This window comes from Lates calcarifer, linkage group LG16_LG22, assembly GCF_001640805.2.
Source record: "Lates calcarifer isolate ASB-BC8 linkage group LG16_LG22, TLL_Latcal_v3, whole genome shotgun sequence".
In the NCBI taxonomy this organism is placed as follows: domain Eukaryota; kingdom Metazoa; phylum Chordata; class Actinopteri; family Centropomidae; genus Lates; species Lates calcarifer.
In genome coordinates, this window is record NC_066848.1 from 2,169,784 (window position 1) to 2,191,029 (window position 21,246).

Sequence of the window (21,246 nt, forward strand, 5' to 3'; positions counted from 1 at the left end):
AACTTTGAGGGGCCATAACTTCCACGCCCTTCAACAAAAACTCAAAATCTGCCGCAATTTAACATCGTCTATGTCTTAAGAACATACTATTAAGTTTTGAAGTCAATGGGATAATGCGTCTAGGACTAGTTCGCGTTCAAGCGACCCCTGGAAATGGCCAAAAACACACAATTTTTTCACCTTCCGGTCAAAATAAAAATACTTTCTGTTGGGTTTAGAATATGGCTCCAAGAGACTTTTTGGTGCGTCATGGGATGTTACATATGTGTGCAGATTTTCAGATTTTTAGGCGCAACGGGCTTGAGGGGCTGTTCCGTTTAAAAATGTAGGTGGCGCTACCGAGGCCATTTTACCACACCCATGCTCAAGACCCCTAAATTATTAAATTTTTCGCCGTGCCTGACGCGTCTGCAAATTTTGGTAAGTTTTCACGCATGTTAAGGCCCTCAAAAAGCCGATCTAAGAGGCGGAAAAAGAAGAAAAAAAATAATAATAATAATAATAATAATAATAATAATAATAAACAGACCGAAAACAAGAGGGTCCTTGCAACTCGTTGCATGGCCCCGTTGGGCCCACGCAACTCGTTGCTCGGGCCCTAATAAGGACCATTGACCAAGGAACCAGCTGTTTATTGGTCCTACAGTGCCCCCACCTGGACAAAAGAGGTAATGATCAGTCAACTTTTCACATGGTGAATGAACCCAAGTAGGTGGTAATTAAAGAAAATGCACCCACATCAGTATCACAGACACATTGTTCTGTGTTGTTGTAAAGCTGCTGTTGTTGTTGTTGAGTGATGTCAGTCTCAGTAAGGATGAAACAGGCTAAAGTTATCAGGTCAGGCCTAACTTGTTTGAAGTTTTTTTTTTCTCTGCTTTGTGACATAAACTGATTTTTCTTCTTTTCTGTTTTCATTGACAATGACTTTAATGATTTTAAAATTTAGTTCAATTTTATTATTATCACTCTAAAACGAGTCAGTTGGCAGTCAGACTGAGTATCACTAAAGCCACTGAAGGTTGGCCAAATTATTGTTTTGTTCTTCCATTCTTTCAGATTTAAACCAACCTCTCTTTCTTCAAATCTGAGGTGCTGGATCTCCATGAGTCAGCTGAGAACCCAGAGTCAGAGACCGGAGATGTTACATGATCACCAAGGTAAATAAAGTGTATTAATAATGCAGCCACAAACCAGCATCTTTGACTATAGCTGGACAAGGCATATGTGATGGCAGCAAATAACGTCTGTAAAGAGTTTCTCACTCAACATCTCCCAGTCTTAATCTTTTCTATTGGTTAGAATCCTTTCCACCAATCAGAAGCGGCCTGTAGGAGGAGCAGAGTCAGCCATCCAATCAGCGTTCGCTTGTCGAAGGTTGGCTGGTGTGTGTCGTCATTGACCGTGAGCGTTCGAACGGGAGAGCAGAGTGGGTGAAACGCAGTCCGACAAATTAGTGAAAATATGGCGTAAAAGAAACGTTTGATCGTCGCTTCGGTTCGTCTGCACCGTGAGAAACTCGATTACTGAACAAGTCTGGATGCTAAAACAAGCTCTGGAGCTGGTTTTGTCGAACACGAGTGAGGCTGGACGCTGAACACACCTGCGGGGCGAAGGTAAAGCTAGTAAGCTAGCTAATTAGCAGCGAACGTTAGTTTTAGCTTTAGCGTTAGCCTTAGCCCTCTTTTGTAATGAAATCCTATGGCTGCATTTTTATTTTCAGTCGTTATCATTACGTGGGTAAGTGTTTGTTTGTGTTGTGTTTGTTTTCCTTTGGCGAAAGCTCCTGTGTTTCTTCTAAACTCCGAACATCAGATGTTCCCTAACGATGTTACCACAGTGAGCTTGTTAGTTTGTTCGTAACTCTCAGTGTGTCTTTTACCGACTCTGTAATTTTGTGCTGGTGTTGGTTTGGGGCAAAGAAGGTAGTGAGTCTGTTGCAGGCCTATTAACCTCAAACATGGGCAAAGAAACTATTTAGCTCCTCCAATGACATTCACAGTGTTGGTGCTGTCTTTGTGGTTGGTTATGGGCTGTAACCCTGTAACCCTCCGTGAGTCATTATGTGTCAGGTGGTCTTCGATTCTCCTCTTGATCTTCATTCCAATGTTTGTGAGCTTTATCATATCACAGCCTTTTCAACCTGTTCCCCTTCCAAAAAAGTGGTTTCTTGGCTTCTACCCTTCCACCAAGACCATTCCTGATCGAGCTTCTTCAGACTGAAGGGTCAATCCTGATGAAACTTCCAGAAGCTGACTCAGGTCCTTGCTGGACTTCTTCAAGCCTTTCAAAGAAGAAACTTTGAGAAACTTCTCATCAGATTTTGAAAGTTTTCTTTGCCATTCCAATCCTTTTTGTGTCCTTGACCTCTCCTGATTCTTCAGATTTATGTAACAGCAACATGACCTGTGGTCTTGTGCAAATGTTAATTGTGTTGTTCTAATGGGTTTATGAATTAAATTCTATTGTCGCACTGCATCAACCTCATAATGAAAGACAGACCAATACTACATTTTGAGTATGGTACAAATTCTGATTTTATGTTTGTCTTATTCTCTGATCTTTGGCATTTTGAATGTAATGATGTGATTGAAAGTTGGTTTTATACATATTAGCAAGCTTCCAATGAGTTCGCACAACATGAATATGTAATGTTCATGCATGTCTTGCACAAACCTGTTGTAATAGACCTTTTTCACTTAAATACAGGTGTTAGCAATGATATGAATTAGGGTTGAATTCCTGCTGTTGCTCAAGTGTAATGGGAGGTCACACTAAATACTTGTTTTTCTGATTTCTTTCTGTTTTTAAATACCGCATACACATTTTCTGTATTTTCTTGTTGTTTTCTAACAAAGAGACTGAGAAATAATAATATTTTGTCATTACAACATTACTAAAACAGCAAATCTGATATAAAGTTCACTAAAAACACAATGTATTCAGTCACTGAAGAGCATGTTGGGACAACAAGTTACAAAATAATATGTAATGTGACACTAGTTTACATCAGCTCACGTCAGATTAAATTAATCAACAAAAATATTAGTGTTTTAGTTATTAAACTAAATCAGTGTAAAACTGTAAATTGGATTCAACTTCATAAAAGTCTGAACATTTCAAACTTGCAACTTCAAGGTGCTGTGCAGGATGTCAGAGCTTTGAGCTTTTATATCTTCCTGTGATATGGCTAAATCAACTGTCAGTCATCCAGTCTAACTGATTACAGCAAATTTGGGGTTTATTTCCATGCAGGAAACTTCGAACGACTCTGGATTGATCAATAGATAGATTAATACAAAATCTACATAGATAAAGATTCTTTTTTGTTTTATCTTCTCATTTAGACATGAAATGTATTTTATCCAAACAGCATGTGATACATTATTTAGTTGCGTAATGTAAATAAAGAAGCAATTTATGCAACTAGACTGTGTGGTCCTTAGTGTTACCTAAAGTGACCAGCAGAGGTCACCCTATGACAGCCTTTCATCTTGTCAGCTACTGAAACTTCCTGTATGTTATGATTGCAGCTGTGCCAACATTGGCCTTAAAGGGAAGGCCACAGAGCAGCAAGTGTCGTGACCACTATTAAAAGGTAAAGGACAGTAAAATGTGTATCTGATAAGTTATCACAGTCGTCATTATGCAGGTCATTTGATAAAAACTGGGCAATACAATGGTGCATATATGTTTTCAGTTTTCTAACTTGAGTTAAGCGAGGCTTTATTTTTTAGACACTGAAATTCTAGTTCACACTTTCATTTTCTCTAGACTTGATTATTGTAATGTTTTGTTTTCTGGACTACCACGTGCAAGCACTAAAAGGTGGTACAAATGGTTTAAAATGCTGCAGCTAGAATGCTAACCAAGTCAAGATGGTTTGACCACATTACTCCAATTTTAGCCTCCCTTCACTGGCTCCCTATTCATGTTAGATCAGACTTTAAAGTTCTCCTAATGACTTATAAAATTCTAAATGGGTTAGCGCCCCCATACCTGTCTGATCTTCTTAACCCTTATATTCCCTCCCGTGCTCTGCGTTCTCAGAGTGCAGGGCTGCTGTCTGTCCCCAGAGTTAAAAAGAAGTCAGCATGCTGCAGGGCCTTTTCCTTCTCCTATTCCAGGATACCATTTTTCCCTCGGCAGGTTGGGTCAGTCTCAATGCATCAGTTAAGATTAATAGTTAGTAAATGTTGTCCATGATGTCCTGCCGACGAGATTACTATTAACTGTCTTAATATCGCTGCATCACTTTAACTGTGTGTTTCTTCCCTCAAGCACATCAGTGCCCAGGCTGTGCTTCTCTCTCTCTCTCTGCTACTGTCTCTCACTGCAGGGTTCTGCCTCCAGAGCTGGAGAGGCTCCTGCTGCTCCCATGATCCAGCTCAACCCATGATTTTACATTTAAACATTTATCAGTGTTATTGCTATTAATGTTTCACTGTTCTGTCATTATTGTCCCTTTAGCTATAAATATTATTATTATTACTATTTACATTTTGACTTCGACTGTGTATTTGATATGTTGTCTTTCTCTTATCCCCCCCCAGCCCTCTGTCTAAACCCAACCGGTCGAGGCAGATGGCCGCCCACCCTCAGTCTGGTTCTGCTCGAGGTTTCTGCCTCTTAAAAGGAAGTTTTTCCTTGCCACAGTCGCCTAGTGCTGCTCATGGTGGGATCTGTTGGGTTTCTCTCTGTAAATTTTGTAAGAAAAAGAGTTCGGTCTAGACCTGCTCTATATGTACAGTGCCTTGAGATAACTTCTTGTGAATTGGCGCTATATAAATCAAATTGACTTGACTTGATGACTTGTTTTGTCTGTATATTCACACACTTGATAACTTTGCCAAAAGATCCTTCACCCAAGTCGTCCAGGACACGATAATTCTCAGAGAAAAGGAGGACAATGAAGTCACACAGCTTAAATACTCATAATACCCATGTAAATGAGTGTTTGGTTATTATTCTTTCACCACATAAACAAGACAAATGTGTCAGACAGGGAGGGGGCAGTCAGAAATGTGAAGGGAGCATTGTGGATGCACATCATGCTCTGCTGTTAGAAGTTACAGTGGAGAGTGAATAAACCTGGTAAAAATCACTGTGATTAGATTCTTTAAATAATGTGAAACAGTAATAATCACTGTTGGTGCAGACTCAGAGGCTTAGGCTTTAGGAGGGGGTCTTGCAGACGCAGCTCATGTGTTATATTTGACTACAAGTAGCAGTGTGATTCCAGATATAGGCGATTGATTAGAAACATTAAACTCAAATGTAACTGACTAGAGAGAGAAAATACAGGAATAAAATGTAGTGAAACTCTTGTACTTTCACTACATCAAGTAGCCCACAGTATTTTAGTTAAAAGAAACAAACATCTTTACTCAGTCATTCTATCAGAGCTGTCGGAGATTCTCCACTACCCAGTTTTCTTACCTGGTTTATTGTCTGTAAAATGTGCCATCCTTGATGAAGTGTCACCGCAGAAATGTAGGATACTGTGCTGAAATGTCGGTTAATATCTCTGACTGAAAAGAGCGGACGATGGAGAGCTCCTACCTGTCTTTAAGAAATGGTACTGTACAGACAACTGTACTCTTTCCTCTCCTGAGCGGACAGCAAGCGAGCGAGCTGGACTTATAAAGGATCACCCTGACTGATATTTGAAGTCCAAAGAACAAACGAAAGAAAATGTGTGAAAAGCACGTGTGTAGGTGTGAATTTTCTGAAAAAAGTTGCCATGGCAGCAGAGAACAACCTCCTGACAGAAACAGACAAAAGAGGAAATATGTTTGCTTTGTTCAGTGCAGTAGTTTCATGTCTCTCTATATATATATCAGCAGCTTTTTGAAAATAATAATAATTATAAATTGCTTTTAAGTTGAAGTTTTATTTTTTAGTCATTTTGGAAACATGGTGTAGGTAAAAACACGCATTTGACAGAAAGTTCAGCGTTCAGTTCAGTGGCTGTACATGACTCACGGTAAACATAAAAACATAAAAAGTAAACTCAACATGAACCAGGACAGTCAGGCATGTGTTATATTTTCTGCATTTACAGAAAATATCCAGTGCTGATGTTCCTCAAAGGGAGAGAGAAAAGAAGGGGAGATGGCCTTTCCACCGCAGCCCTCAGGCCTGCAGCACGCTGGTGTTGCCTCCAAAGGTCTCTGCAGCTCGGAGCACCACACTGGACATGGCTGTCAAAAAAATGAGTCTACTAAATGCGCCAGGTAATGAAAAATATAGAAATTCACTATAAAAGGTTGCTTATTTTTTCACGTTGACATTTTTATTTATCCACATCTGTTGCATAAAATGCCATCCCGGAGCAGCAAGACTACAGCCGGCTAGCACTGGAGAGCAGCATGCCACTGGGGTCTGCAGCGCTGAGCAGGGTCTTATGAGTCATAGTAGTGGTTTATGGTGTAAGATTATGGTCAGATTCTTTCGTTTCCTAATTCCTTATCAATTCTCCTTCACATCTTTCAATATGTTTTCCATGTCTTAAAATCCATCGAGGAAAACTAATCAAAAATTGGACATTTAAAAAAAAACAAACATGGTTTTCTCATTTTTCTTTTTGAAAAAACGAGGTGTGGTCATTTATACTGTTTTTACCACAAGACAAAACGTGTGACATAAATCTCACGAAGATTTAAAAAAACAAAAAAAAAGTTAACTTCCCCTTTTAATACAAGATCTTAAATGAGTCACAAGAGAGACGTGAATGTTGATGAACACCATCCATTTTAAGATGAAACACACAATCACTGAATAAACTGCTGTTTGATTCATGGGTGCAACACAACCATTTTGATACAAGTGTTTAATTACGGTTTGTTTTTCTCTTTAGATTTTAAATAACGTTGTTTGTAGACTGGACCCCTACAGTTAACCCCAGTTATCAAGGAGCTAAACCCATGTCGGAGGCAGCGACGAGAAGAGAAGGTGAAGTCCAGAGACATCGTTCAATCAGTGAACGATTGACAAGGTAAATGAATTGTACTAAACAGTGTGTATAATAAATGAATTGAATTAGACTGACACAGTAGGTTTGCAGCAGTGGTATCTATAAGCCACTGAAGAGCAGCCATGTTATTGTTGTTGTTGTTCCTTTAGGTAGATTATGCTTCATTATAAACATGCTAAAAAAGATGTTTAACATCAGTTCACTTTAATGTGAAGACAGAAAACAACATGTTCTTTTCACTGTACATTTTTGCACTTTCCCACACTGCTTAGAGATCTGGCTGTGCACTGGACATGATATTAAGAGGAGTCATGATTCCACATCCAGGCACAGCTACACGTTAATGATGTGGTTTGGGACGCAATGATATTTTTGTTGGGTTTCTGTTTAGGAAGTGCACACACGTTATCTTGGTGGCTTTGAAATGTAAATTAGAGACATGAGATGTGATGAGCCAATGCTGGGATCTTAGTTTCCACAGTAGGTTCACAGTCTGTCCAGTTTCAAGAAACTCAAAAGATTAAAATTGTTTCTAGTTATTTGAAGTCATGAAGTTAGCCTACTGCAGGTATATCCGTTTCCTCTCATACTTTATTTAGCACTTTATTACAGAAGACAAAAAAAGGGGTGGGAAAGCGTCAGAAGAGAACTGAAGGGAGACCACAAAAAAGACTTTTTCCCTTTCACCTTAAAAAAAAAAATCTGAGGTTTCTGTGGTATCTCTCTTGTTGATGCTTATAAGTGTGGTGAGTTTACCGAATCATGATGTTTCCTGTGCGGTCTGTATCTGCTGTCTGCTCCTCACTGCAACTTTCTGCGCAGAAAACGTTAGTGTGACATTTCGTGATATTTTAGGACACGTTTTCAAATAAATAATTGCATGAGTGGGAGGTCAATTGATTTACAATATTGTTGATTTTTTTTATTATTTTGGGCATTTGTTTGTTAACACGTAATAAAATCTCCATTTACAGACTTAATGTAAAATTAACAGGCGTTAACTTATGTGGGCTCCAACAATAAGAAACGTAAACAGTCACATTTTCAAACTTATTGTTTGCAGTGTTTGTATGTCCGCTGTGTGTCTGTGTATGCGGGTATTAGTCAAAAAAAAAAAAGAAAAAAGCAAAGTTTCGTAATGATAAAGAAAGCTTCTATATCGAATATCTGTTGTTCACATCTGATTATTAGCTGGGAGTTTCACTTCTTTTCTCTGATGTGCACTGTGAATGAATGCGATTTTCTATATAGACGTGAACAATGCGATGGACTTAGATGAAGATCTCACCACATTTTCATGTACAGCCACTGAGCTGAACGCTGAACTTTCTGTCGAATGCGTGTTTTTACCTACACCATGTTTCCAAAATGACTAAAAAATAAAAGCAATTCAAAGTAATTTATAATTATTATTATTTTCAAAAAGCTGCTGAAATATATTTTGTTTTTGAAACACCCATGTATTAAAGGAAGTTCCTGTGCACACTGTACACATTCTGTGCAGACTTGTGGTTTTAAGCAGTGGTTTTAAGGTGGTGTTAATTAAGTCTGAGCATTTGGCTGAGCATTTGGCTTGACACAGGCAACTGAGAGGATGATAGTGGATGAACCAGGTAAGAGAAATGAATTAAAAATAAACTACACAGACAGTAAGTGACATTTTACTAAAATACTGGAGGCTACTTGTGTTTTTACTACTATCTTTACTACTCAGAGTAACAATCTCTCTACTCCACTACATTTATTCAGCATTTCAAACCTCTTGTTACTTTACATGTTTTGAAAACCTATAACTCATTGTCACACAGCTCATTGTGGAGAGTTTTGTCTTTAAGTTTTTTTTAGGTGTGGTTTATCTGTTGAAGCTTTTCAAAAGGTCTGTACACAGACATGTTAATGGTAATGGCCCACATGTAAAAGTGGTTAGTTGTAGTGGAGAGACTTTTACAAACTTAGGGAAAACGCTGTAATGGCTTATTTTGGCATCTCGCCTGATGTTTATTTACATGGGTATGATCGAGGACGCTGGATTAATCACATTAGAAATGCAGGGCAGACAGTAGAATAATAATAATCATATTGAATAACAATTCAGTGTCTTACTTTTCTAAACTTGCTCAATGCGCGGATCTGCCCTGAGCTCACACACCTTTAGCACCCGCACACTGACAGAGGGAGGCAGCTGCCAGATTATTCCCCTACATACAGAGGAAGTGACAGGAAGAGCGTAAATTTGAACAGTGGTGTTAAGGTACATGGTGCTTCAAAACTCGGCTGAACAGGAGAGAGGAGAAGCCCGCATACAGAGGGTAACAAACATGAAACTACATCGTGTAAATTCTTCCTTGGTAAATAGGAAGTGAATTCATCCTGCGGTATCTGAAATATACTTGTCTTCTATCCCACACCAAGTCTCATTTCTGAACTCACACCTCAACCATCGCTCAGTTATTGACATGAACGGTGTGTGGTCATGAGGGCCTCATCACCGCGTCTTATTTCCTCTTTTGTCTATCGCCGTCAGCCTGGTTTTTCTCTGCAGTTTTTGTAGTTGTCTTTGTTATTCTGGTCGCAAAATCATTACTTAACTTTAGGCCCACTGCTGTCTCTCTGTTAAAACCACTGAGTTTGTTTGCCGACATAATATTATTTTCTTTTCTGCACCTACACATTTTCTTTCGATTGTTCGGCACCTTGACACCTGCCATCATGCTCCCTCTGACTTCTATCAGTCACGGTGATCCTTTATAGTCCAGCTCGCTCAGATAAACTCAGGTAAACATTGTCGCTCGCTGTTCGCTCAGGTGAGGAAAGAGGCATTTAACGGTGTCTCTGTTATAAGGCATCGTTCAGGGGAGTTTGAATTGTACTTTGTGAATCTCTCTCCAACATAACTGAAGTTTATTATCGTCCTTACATCTTTAACTTGTGTCAACACATTATCAAAATAAAAATAGACAATGATATAGTGAGATGGTTCCAAGTTAGATTTCTCTCAAATAAGAAAACAACATGGAAACAACATATCCACATCAACTATCAAGCTCCCTAATTACCTAATAAGAAACACAATGCAAAGGAGCCACAGACATATTTCCACATCCATGACACCTGCCCGCTCTGTATCGCGAAGATGGGCGGGCACCTCTTGGCACAGCACATTTGGGTGTACAGTACAGTCATCTGTACACCGTTTCTTAGCCTTAGTTAAAGACAGGTAGGAGCTCTCCATCGTCCGCTCTTTTCAGTCAGAGATATTAACCGACATTTCAGCCCAGTATCCTACATTTCTGCGGTGACACTTCATCAAGGATGGCACATTTTACAGACAATAAACCAGGTAAGAAAACTGGGTAGTGGAGAATCTCCGACAGCTCTGATAGAATGACTGAGTAAAGATGTTTGTTTCTTTTAACTAAAATACTGTGGGCTACTTGATGTAGTGAAAGTACAAGAGTTTCACTACATTTTATTCCTGTATTTTCTCTCTCTAGTCAGTTACATTTGAGTTTAATGTTTCTAATCAATCGCCTATATCTGGAATCACACTGCTACTTTGAATAAGTAGCATGAAAAATAAATAAGTAGTCCAACATAACACACTGTTACATAGTAAATGAGGGTGAAATCATTGTGGATTGAATCAAAACTACTTAAATGACTTTTCTCAGTTCTGATGGTTGTAGCGTGTTTCCAGTGAACATGCTGTTTATACTCCACATTTATGCTCTACACACAGAATCGGCAAAGTGTGTCCCCATGACTCACCCCCCCCCCTCGTCTCATCTTTCAGTGAGCAGGAGGCAGCACAGTTAACAGCCCCGGAGGAAGCGGTGAAGCACCGTCAAATTCACTAAAAACAGAAGTAAATTAACACTATATTTATTCATGCAACTGAGGAACAGCTTACTGCTGTTCTCCCAGTGCCTGTTGGAGTGGAGCGTCTCTCAGAAAGGAGTCAGTGCCACTGCATTTAACGGACTGAAGAGAAATTAGCTGCGTCTGCAAGACCCCTTCCTAAAGCCTAAGCCTCTGAGTCTGCACCAACAGTGATTATTACTGTTTCACATTATTTAAAGAATCTAATCACAGTGATTTTTACCAGGTTTATTCACTCTCCACTGTAACTTCTAACAGCAGAGCATGATGTGCATCCACAATGCTCCCTTCACATTTCTGACTGCCCCCTCCCTGTCTGACACATTTGTCTTGTTTATGTGGTGAAAGAATAATAACCAAACACTCATTTACATGGGTATTATGAGTATTTAAGCTGTGTGACTTCATGTCGTGATATTCACACATTCTCCTCCTTTTCTCAGAGAATTATCGTGTCCTGGACGACTTGGGTGAAGGATCTTTTGGCAAAGTTACCAAGTGTGTGAATATACAGACAAAACAAGTCGTGGCCATCAAGACCTTAAAAACTCAGGAGAATGCAGTCACCAACAGAGAGGTAAAGTCTTTTCAAAAATGGAGGTTTCATATATTTATTTTCTGTTCTGTCAGTTCCTAATCCACCTGCTGATATCCCTCCACAGATTGGAATGCTCAGGGTCGTGAGTGCTCTCGACCCAGACAAGAACGTGGTTCAGTTCTTTGGAGGGTTTGAGCACAGAGGGCTCACCTGCCTGGTTTTTGAAATGCTGGACAGAAACCTCCAGCAGACAGCAGCAGAGGATGGACCCTTGTCCCTGAGTGAGATACGATCAGTGGCACAGCAGGTAATGAACCTGTGGCTGCTGAGTTCTGTTTAAAACTCATTCCTCCAGTGGAGTCTTTAATCCTTTACTTTTCCTCCTCCTGTTTCTGCAGCTGCTGACGGCCTTTGATGCCCTGAAGGAACTTGGTGTGATTCACTCGGACCTGAAGCCAGATAATGTGATGCTGAAGAACCGTATGAAGCCCTACAGAGTGAAACTCGTAGACTTTGGTTTGGCCTGTTTTACCTCTGAGGTGAAACGTGGTATGACCCTTCAGCCTCTGGGTTACAGGTTGGTTTGGTGTAAATGATCCAGCAGAGGTCTGTGTCAGTCCCATGTTGAATCTATAACACACTGTACAAACAGGGCACCTGAAGTCATCCTGGGCCTCCCCGTCTCCGAGGCCGTAGACATGTGGGCTCTGGGCTGCGTCCTCGCTTTCCTGTACCTCTGCTACCACCTGTTCATGGTACAGGGTGAGCACCAGATGGTGAGTCAGATATATTTCCATTTAACTGCATGGCCTCTGATATACTGCTGCCAAACAACTGTCCTCACTCAGCCAGACTTGTTGAAAGGTGTCTGCTGATGCTCTGTCCTTTTCCTCTTCTGTCTTCTCTGTAGCTCCACCCAGGTGACACCTGATGAGTAATCAATAAGGTGAATCTGGTTGTGAATGAAATGCTTGTGGTAGCACCATGAGAGAAAGGCTTCCAGCATGGGCTGTTATTTTATATTGTGTTGCTGACTGTTGTAGTCATTGATTTAGTCTCTTGGTTGTTTTGTCTTCATGTTGATACGTCTCATGGATTAGATTTTTTTAATGTGTTTTCTGTGGTTGCTTTGACTCACTTGTGTGTGTTGTGTGTTCTAATAGCACCACGCAAACATCCATGAACTGACAATAATAACAATAGTTAGTTATTGTTAAGAGTTAACAATAATTTCAGCAGCAACCCGGTGGAAAGAGCAGAACAAGTCAGGGTGAAATATAAAAGCTTTCTATTAAGTGTAAGTTTATAAATTCCATGTAATTTATTGTGATCTGAGGCGCTGGGTTCACTAGCTGTAACACCAAGTTAACCACGGACATAAGTTGTGGCCTGAGGTTTGCTTTGTGCACTGTAGCAGCTGCACCGTGCTCTGCTTCACCAGTGGTGAATTTATTGAGTGAGTTTATTATTTGAATGAACTATAACTCTGGTGTCTCTCCACTGCTCGTCCTCTGTGCTGCAGCTGACTCGCCTTCTTCCAGTGCATCTCCTGAGCCTGTTGCTTATCTGCTTATAACCTCCCTCCCTGCCCTGCCTTCATAAAAGGAGGAATAACGTTCTCCCTGCTTCGTGTCAGCTTTTGCTTCTATGCCTAAACAGTGACATGTTGAACTGAGCAGTTCACACACAGCCTTGGTAAGTAAACTTATAAATATTATGGTGTAAGTGTGTGTGTGATTGATAAAATATTTAATGTTTTAATGGCAGAGGGTTTGCAGCTGTGTATTTGTCCCTTTCCTCTTCAGTCAATTCAGTCTCTTGGTTGTTTTGTCTTTTTGTGGATTGGACTGTTTCAAATGTGTTTGGTTGATCTGGGTCAGTTGTGGAGTGTTGTGCGTCCCAGCAACAACACCTGAATGTGGGGCGTAGCATATGATGCTTTACATTCACTCTTAAGATGAGAAGAATCATTGACATACTGGACCAGCCAGCTGACCACCTCCTCTGTGATGGCATGTTCACCAAGAAATTCTTCAAGGTGGTCCAGCAGGGGGGGCACTATAAATGGCAGCTGAAGGTACATTAACATAGTTTTGCTCACATCCACTAATTAGGCAGCAACCCTTTTTTAAAATGCTTAAAACATTCAGGAAGATGTATCTGACATGTGCAGTGCTTTGTACCTGTAGACTCCAGGTGAGTATCAGCAGGAAACTGGCACTGTGGTGACACAGTATGAGAACTCTGTCAGGTCCCTGGATAAGCTGTTAACAGTAAGTGGGAGAGTTCATCAGTAAAGAATGAATTCATTGGCTCGGACGCTGACACAGGAAGCAGAGACTCAACTGTTGTCTGCTTTGTTTCCAGCTCTACCCAGTGACACAGGGCTCCACTGAGATGGAGGATCGCAGAGCATTTGTGGACCTCCTGAAGTGTCTCCTGCAGGTGGACCCTGGACAGAGGATCAGTCCTCTGCAGGCCCTGCAGCACCCGTTCATCACCAAGGCCCACCTGGAGGAAGAGATGGACACCAGCTAATAGTAAGTGACTGTGTTATGGCATCAGTAGAATTTGCAGAATACATGATTGGATTTACTGGTTGATCCATGAACTGATTATCATGTTGTATTCAGTGTGGAAGACTCCTTAAATGTTGGCCTGCCAGTGGATGACTTGGTGCAGGAACCTTGACCAACACCTGAAAATGAGTCAGAGGAACCCAGAGCTTCTCCAGTCATCCCTTGTTGTAACAGCACAGGCTCAGCAGCTCCTGCATTTCACACCAACCTGAGCTCCAAACAGAAACATGGCTTAGATTTCTTCTCGTGCTTCCTGCAGATGATGTTCTGATCTTTTCATTTAGTCAATAATAACTGTAGTAAGTTAGAGATGCATCAAGTGTAATAGTCAGTTTTTAACATTTTAATATAACCTTAACTCTTTTTGTGTGTGTTGCAAGCAGCATTAATAAAACTCACATTTAAATGCATCACATTAAGAAGAATGCAATGCAATTAAAAACAAACTAATTGTTGAATCATTAATGCTTGATAATTAAATACATCCTTGGTAGCATCACTAACTTGCTGCTTGTGTTTGCCTTTCATTTATACTTGGTGAACTGGTGTTAAGACTTTGCAGTGTTGAGTGAAATCTGTGTGCTCATCAGAGCAGAGTTCACAGAAACATCATGAAACAAACAAATGAATATTTGGATTCTGAATGTGTAATTTGAACAATGCTTTCTTATCAGATAGTATTTTTTTTACATTTCAGTTACAGTCAGTTCACCAGTAGTTCTCATTAGTTTCAGTGACTGATGCTAAAATTGATGAAGAAGCTACAGTAATGGATGTTTAAATTCATAAGGACTAAGTCAAGTAAAGATAAGGACCATTGACCAAGGAACCAGCTGTTTATTGGTCCTACAGTGCCCCCACCTGGACAAAAGAGGTAATGATCAGTCAACTTTTCACATGGTGAATGAACCCAAGTAGGTGGTAATTAAAGAAAATGCACCCACAGTAAGTACATCAGTATCACAGACACATTGTTCTGTGTTGTTGTAAAGCTGCTGTTGTTGTTGAGTGATGTCAGTCTCAGTAAGGATGAAACAGGCTAAAGTTATCAGGTCAGGCCTAACTTGTTTGAAGTTTTTTTTTCTCTGCTTTGAGACATAAACTGATTTTTCTTCTTTTCATCTCCCAGTCTTAATCTTTTCTATTGGTTAGAATCCTTTCCACCAATCAGAAGCGGCCTGTAGGAGGAGCAGAGTCAGCCATCCAATCAGCGTTCGCTTGTCGAAGTTGGGCTGGTGTGTGTCGTCATTGAGCGTGAGCGTTCGAACGGGAGAGCAGAGTGGGAGAAACGAGTGAAAGTTGGTGTAAAACAAACGTTTGATCGTCGCTTCGGTTCGTCTGCACCGTGAGAAACTCGATTACTGAACAAGTCTGGATGCTAATACAAGCTCTGGAGCTGGTTTTTGTCGAACACGAATGAGGCTGGAGGCTGTACACACAAGGTAAGGCTAGTAAGCTAGCTAACTAGCGGCGACCGTTAGCTTTAGCTTTAGCTTTAGCTTTAACCTTAGCCTCAGCCCTCTTTTGTTATGAAATCCTATGGCTGCATTTCTATTTTCAGTCGTTATCATTGTGTGGGTGAGAGTTTGTTTGTGTTGTGTTTGTAGTGTTTGTTTTCCTTTGACGAAAGCTCGTGTGTTTCTTCTAAACCCCGGATATAAGATGTTCCCTAACGATGTTACCACGGTGGACTTGTTAGTCTGATTGATCTCTGTGTCTGTCGGTCTCGTGAGTATTAATAATCTGCATCGAACTATATGACATCACCAGCAGCAGCTGCAGACACAGGCCAATCAGAACTAAAGCATCTTTATGTCATTTCAAACGTTCTAGTCTCGTTTGGCCTCAGCACTTTACTGTTACTGGTTAAAATGAGCTCGATTTTCATAATGAGGGATTAAACCTTCAGCGCAGCGGGACGCAGGACGATGCAGCCGTGCACTTTGGCGATTGTGTGGGCGTTTAAATAAGATGTTGATACACCAGTGAGACACACCTAAGCTGGGCTAGTTGTGTGAAATGACAAATTTTGTGGCTCCTTGGCCCCCCTAGTTCCAGCGCCCTCACCCGAACCCTAAAAAATTAGTTAAACCTGAAGTTACCAATCACTGTTGTTACAGTCTCAGATCTTTGGAAGGTGTTTGACATTTGCAGCTTGTGTTTGAAAAACATTTATTATAAAGAAACATTTTATGTCTGATTACCTGAAGTTTCATGTTTAGGTAAAGTTGACGTATGAGACGGGGGGGCTGGGGCTGGTTTGTCTTATTAAGTAAAGTTCACAGGAATTTGCCCACATTTTTTCATGTGAGTGTGTATTGATGGAGTAATGTAACAAACTGATGTAATTATGGAGCTGTACAAGCAGAAGCTGCTTCATAAACGGTCTGTTTTTCAGAGCTCGGAGGACGAGGACAGATCTTCAGCTGAGCTTTTCTTCAGGAGGATTCCTGGTGTCCCTTTAACGCTGTGGAGGTAAACATTATTCTATATGTTTCTATGACAGTTGACAGGGATTGAAAATGGCCTGTAGGTGATGAAATGTTAGACCAACCCAAACACAGATTAAATACCTGTGCCCTGTAGATGTCACAGAAATGATCATTCTTTAATGACCCTTGACCCCAGATTTGTTGTGGACAGTTATTGTCCATTTCCTGTGTTTATTTGGAATCTTCTCCAAAGTCTTGGAGCTGTGGTGTTTCCACAGCTTTACGTTTGATTTTGTGCCTGTGGGCCAAATCTGGCCTGACAGATCAGATTATTTTTTACCTTTACAATAAAGCTGTAATGTCCCAACAGAGAATCTCCCCTCACCTGAAGAATTCTTAGGATATTCTTTATCCACATTGAGAGTGAATGACAGAGACATTCAGGCCCACAGTTACACACAGAATCACTTCCTCTAATGTGATTTTTGCCCACAAAATAAGTTTGTTTTTCTGATCTCCTGACTTTTTGGGACAGATCACCCAGTAATTTCTAGCTTCATTTTTGCTCTAATACACATTGCTGCTTAAACAATTACACTAATATTTCAAATTTACACTGGTGTGACCTGTCACTTCACTTTTGTATACAACATTTTAATCAGTCAAAATGAGATTGAAAAATATCTTAACTTTAGTTTGATTGATTGATTGATGAAATGAATCAATGAAATGTATGTGCTACACATACTAGACTACACTGTACATAACAATGTCAATTCTACAATTGAAATATTATATAACACATAAGACTTTTTACTGAAGTATAATAAACAAGTTAAAATCCTGCATTCAAAAATTGACTGAACTGATTATTACTGATGTGCAGTTCACAGTAACATACACGATTGCTTCAATGATTGGTTGATGGACACACAAAAATCATTTTTAAGGTACTTTTTCCCAAATATCAGGACAGTCAACTGTTGATTTTCTGAAACAGCCTCTAATGTTTGTTAAATGTTGTGGTTCAGCTGTAATGTTGAATATTTCTCTGTGTTTTCATGGTTAAACTGTTGATGAGGAATAGGTAGTAGTGTATTGATCATTTTCCTTTGTATGTTTCTCTTTCATTTCCTCCAGGTGTCACCACTTCATCCACAACGTCATCCATGATCAGAGAGACATTGTCCATGATCGCAGAGACGTCATCCACGATCAGAGAGACATTGTTTTGATGCCCTACCATACAATGACTTTTTTGCCAGGTTTAGATACCTTGCTATACTATAATATGTAGCTCAGGACAAAGGAACCATCTTAAAGCAGCCGCCTTGTATGAAAGTGAATATTTTTAGTGAAAGGTCAGGGTTACTTTTTTTTTTTTTTTTAGCCATTTGTATCTGGAGGTTAGGGTTACAGCTTTAATTTGTTTGAAAACAGAGAAACTCAAATCAGAGGTAAGTGCTTTTGTTGTCCTCTCCTCCTCCTGTAGAGACAGAATATGTTAATCACAGAAACTGTCCAAAGCTTCAAGTCCTGAAACTATTACAAATACAATTAAAGAAGAAAAAGAAAGTTTAATTATCCCTCAAATGTTCCTATTACCACTATAACATTTCTTAATTTGTTACTTGTTGTATTGCAATTCTGACCACGCAGTTTACTAGCAGCCATCTTGCCTTTGTTTTCCACAGCTGCACATATATACACACACTCCAATCTAATTCATTACTATGTATATAGTCCTGTTTATACTGTTCATATTGTTTACAATTTAAAATATATTGTTATATATTATCTTGTTTAGTATCATGCCCTTTTCTGTTTTTGCTGCACTGAATTTCTGTGAGAATAGTGAAGGATTATCTTAATCTTATTCTTGTGCAAATAAATACTTTTCAACATTGAATATTTTGCCCGTCTGTTTATTTAATTCTGTATGAATGTGATTATTTTTAGCAAGAAGGGTCTAGAGGTTAGGTGGGTTTTTTTTAGCTACTGTACTCCGACATTTTTTTGACAATTTTTGACACTTTACTATGAAATTTTTTGACATCTTACTATACTATGACATTTTTTGACCATTTTTGACATCTTACTATACTATGACATTTTTTGACCATTTTTGACATCTTACTATACTATGACATTTTTAAAACATTTTTCATGCCTTACTATAGTATGACAGTTTTTGACACTTTACTGTACTTTGTCATTTTTTGATGCCTGACTATGACATTTTTTGACTGTTTTTGATGCCTTACTATATGATGATGTTTTTTGACAATTTTGACACTTTAGTGGTTAGGGTTAGAACTTTTAGCCAGTGGTTAGGCTTTTAGCCATTTGTAGTCTGCTTAGAGTTTTTAACCACTTTTAGCCAGTGGTTAGGGTTACAGCTTTTGGTGAGTGGTTAGGGTTAGGGTTATGGCTTAAGCCATTTGGAGTTAGGTTAGGGGAAGGGGACACCACTAGATGTCACTAATGCACTGGCAACATGTATTATTTTGATCTTTAATCTTTATATATGTATATATACATACACACATATATACAATGTTTTATATATATATATATATATATATTTTTTATATTAGGTTCCATATTGGCTCATGGAGAAAAAGCAGGTTGATAAATAGTCCGGAGCTGGTTCAATGAGAAGAGAGTACAGGTTTTAAAAGGATATGAAGGTAAGTAAGGGGAGGGGACAAGGAGGGGTGAGAAAAACACAGCCTATTAGGACAGGGAGTATTATTTGTGAAAATGTTGAACTTTTATATATCCCTGATAATTTTTTTTCCAAATTTTTTTAAGCCATTTGGAGTTAGGGTTAGGGTTAGGGTTAGAGTCTTCAGCCACTTTTAGCCAATGGTTAGGGTTAGGGTTAGGGTTACAGCTTTTAGCAAGTGATTAGGGTTAGGGTTATGGTTTAAGCCATTTGGAGTTAGGGTTAGGGTTAGGGTTAAGCCATTTGGAGTTAGGGTTAGGGTTAGAGTCTTCAGCCACTTTTAGCCAATGGTTAGGGTTAGGGTTACAGCTTTTAGCAAGTGATTAGGGTTAGGGTTATGGCTTAAGCCATTTGGAGTTAGGGTTAGGGTTAGGGTTAAGCCATTTGGAGTTAGGGTTAGGGTTAGAGTCTTCAGCCACTTTTAGCCAATGGTTAGGGTTAGGGTTAGGGTTACAGCTTTTAGCAAGTGATTAGGGTTAGGGTTATGGCTTAAGCCATTTGGAGTTAGGGTTAGGGTTAGGGTTAAGCCATTTGGAGTTAGGGTTAGGGTTAGAGTCTTCAGCCACTTTTAGCCAATGGTTAGGGTTAGGGTTAGGGTTACAGCTTTTAGCAAGTGATTAGGGTTAGGGTTAGGGTTACAGCTTTTAGCAAGTGGTTAGGGTTAGGGTTAGGGTTAAGCCATTTGGAGTTAGGGTTAGGGTTAGAGTCTTCAGCCACTTTTAGCCAATGGTTAGGGTTAGGGTTAGGGTTACAGCTTTTAGCAAGTGATTAGGGTTAGGGTTAGGGTTAAGCCATTTGGAGTTAGGGTTAGGGTTAGGGTTAAGCCATTTGGAGTTAGGGTTAGGGTTAGAGTCTTCAGCCACTTTTAGCCAATGGTTAGGGTTAGGGTTAGGGTTACAGCTTTTAGCAAGTGATTAGGGTTAGGGTTAGGGTTACAGCTTTTAGCAAGTGGTTAGGGTTAGGGTTAGGGTTAAGCCATTTGGAGTTAGGGTTAGGGTTAGAGTCTTCAGCCACTTTTAGCCAATGGTTAGGGTTAGGGTTAGGGTTACAGCTTTTAGCAAGTGATTAGGGTTAGGGTTACAGCTTTTAGCAAGTGGTTAGGGTTAGGGTTAGGGTTAAGCCATTTGGAGTTAGGGTTAGGGTTAGAGTCTTCAGCCACTTTTAGCCAATGGTTAGGGTTAGGGTTATGGCTTAAGCCATTTGGAGTTAGGGTTAGGGTTAGGGTTAAGCCATTTGGCGTTAGGGTTAGGGTTAGAGTCTTCAGCCACTTTTAGCCAATGGTTAGGGTTAGGGTTAGGGTTACAGCTTTTAGCAAGTGATTAGAGTTAGGGTTAGGGTTAGGGTTGCAATTTTAATTTGTTTGAAAACAGAGAAACTCAACTCAGAGGTTAGGCTGCAAAACTTTATTGACTCTGTTCAAGACAAAATTTAACAGACCACAGCAAATGACAAATGTTTGACCACTTTGAGACACTTTTTTATTCTCTCATCACACATTATGTAGCAATGAGCACACATAAGAATGAAAAACACAGAGCTCAAAACATCTTAAAAGCTTTTATTGTCCTTTTCAGGTGATGTGATCCTCTCCTCCTCCTGCAGAGATACAATATGTTTATCACAGAAACTGTTCAGAGCTTCAAGTCCTGAAACCTTATGACAAGTAAAATTAAAATACATCTTATATTACACCTTATTGTAATAAAACCTTTTTTAAATGTTTTTCATGCCTTACTATACTATGACATTTTTGAGCGTTTTTCATGCCTTACTATACTATGACATTTTTTGACATCTTACTATACTATGACATTTTTTGAGCGTTTTTCATGCCTTACTATACTATGACATTTTTTGACCATTTTGACATCTTACTATACTATGACATTTTTTGACCATTTTGACATCTTACTATACTATGACATTTTTTGAGCGTTTTTCATGCCTTACTATACTATGACATTTTTTGACCATTTTTTGACATCTTACTATACTATGACATTTTTTGACCATTTTTGACATCTTACTATACTATGACATTTTTTTGACCATTTTGACATCTTACTATACTATGACATTTTTTGACATCTTACTATACTATGACATTTTTTGAC

General features: G+C 39.5%; 2 protein-coding genes and 2 long non-coding RNA genes across 4 annotated transcripts; all 4 read left to right on the forward strand.

Annotated features, from left to right (window-relative positions):
- The first annotated feature begins 6,068 nt into the window (after window positions 1-6,068).
- LOC127143427 (uncharacterized) lies at window positions 6,069-6,991 on the forward strand. The gene is made up of 3 exons (XR_007814824.1): window positions 6,069-6,236; window positions 6,339-6,431; window positions 6,860-6,991. It is a non-coding gene; the product is annotated as an uncharacterized LOC127143427 (long non-coding RNA).
- Window positions 6,992-8,570: 1,579 nt separating this feature from the next.
- LOC108886307 (homeodomain-interacting protein kinase 4-like) lies at window positions 8,571-13,153 on the forward strand. The gene is made up of 5 exons (XM_051076638.1): window positions 8,571-8,589; window positions 11,299-11,432; window positions 11,518-11,700; window positions 11,792-11,970; window positions 12,046-13,153. The coding sequence occupies exons 1-5, from the start codon at window positions 8,571-8,573 to the stop codon at window positions 12,266-12,268; spliced, it is 738 nt and encodes a 245-aa protein (XP_050932595.1). The 3' UTR covers window positions 12,269-13,153.
- Window positions 13,154-13,161: 8 nt separating this feature from the next.
- Window positions 13,162-14,102, forward strand: LOC127143421 (homeodomain-interacting protein kinase 2-like). The gene is made up of 4 exons (XM_051076758.1): window positions 13,162-13,470; window positions 13,583-13,666; window positions 13,761-13,933; window positions 14,027-14,102. The coding sequence occupies exons 1-3, from the start codon at window positions 13,351-13,353 to the stop codon at window positions 13,929-13,931; spliced, it is 375 nt and encodes a 124-aa protein (XP_050932715.1). The 5' UTR covers window positions 13,162-13,350; the 3' UTR covers window positions 13,932-13,933; window positions 14,027-14,102.
- Window positions 14,103-15,246: 1,144 nt separating this feature from the next.
- Window positions 15,247-18,276, forward strand: LOC108886311 (uncharacterized). Its single transcript, XR_001961421.2, has 3 exons — window positions 15,247-15,414; window positions 16,371-16,447; window positions 17,545-18,276. It is a non-coding gene; the product is annotated as an uncharacterized LOC108886311 (long non-coding RNA).
- The last annotated feature ends 2,970 nt before the right edge of the window (window positions 18,277-21,246 follow it).

Bases quoted from the DNA above. Each gene is read 5' to 3' on its own strand.
- LOC108886307 (XM_051076638.1), top strand. The intron at 11,433-11,517 runs GTAAAGTCTTTT...ATCCCTCCACAG, and splicing joins ATGCAGTCACCAACAGAGAG to ATTGGAATGCTCAGGGTCGT. The intron at 11,971-12,045 runs GTTGGTTTGGTG...CTGTACAAACAG, and splicing joins CTTCAGCCTCTGGGTTACAG to GGCACCTGAAGTCATCCTGG.
- LOC127143421 (XM_051076758.1), top strand. From the start codon at position 13,351: ATGAGAAGAATCATTGACATACTGGACCAGCCAGCTGACCACCTCCTC. The intron at 13,471-13,582 runs GTACATTAACAT...TTGTACCTGTAG, and splicing joins ACTATAAATGGCAGCTGAAG to ACTCCAGGTGAGTATCAGCA. The intron at 13,667-13,760 runs GTAAGTGGGAGA...CTTTGTTTCCAG, and splicing joins CCCTGGATAAGCTGTTAACA to CTCTACCCAGTGACACAGGG.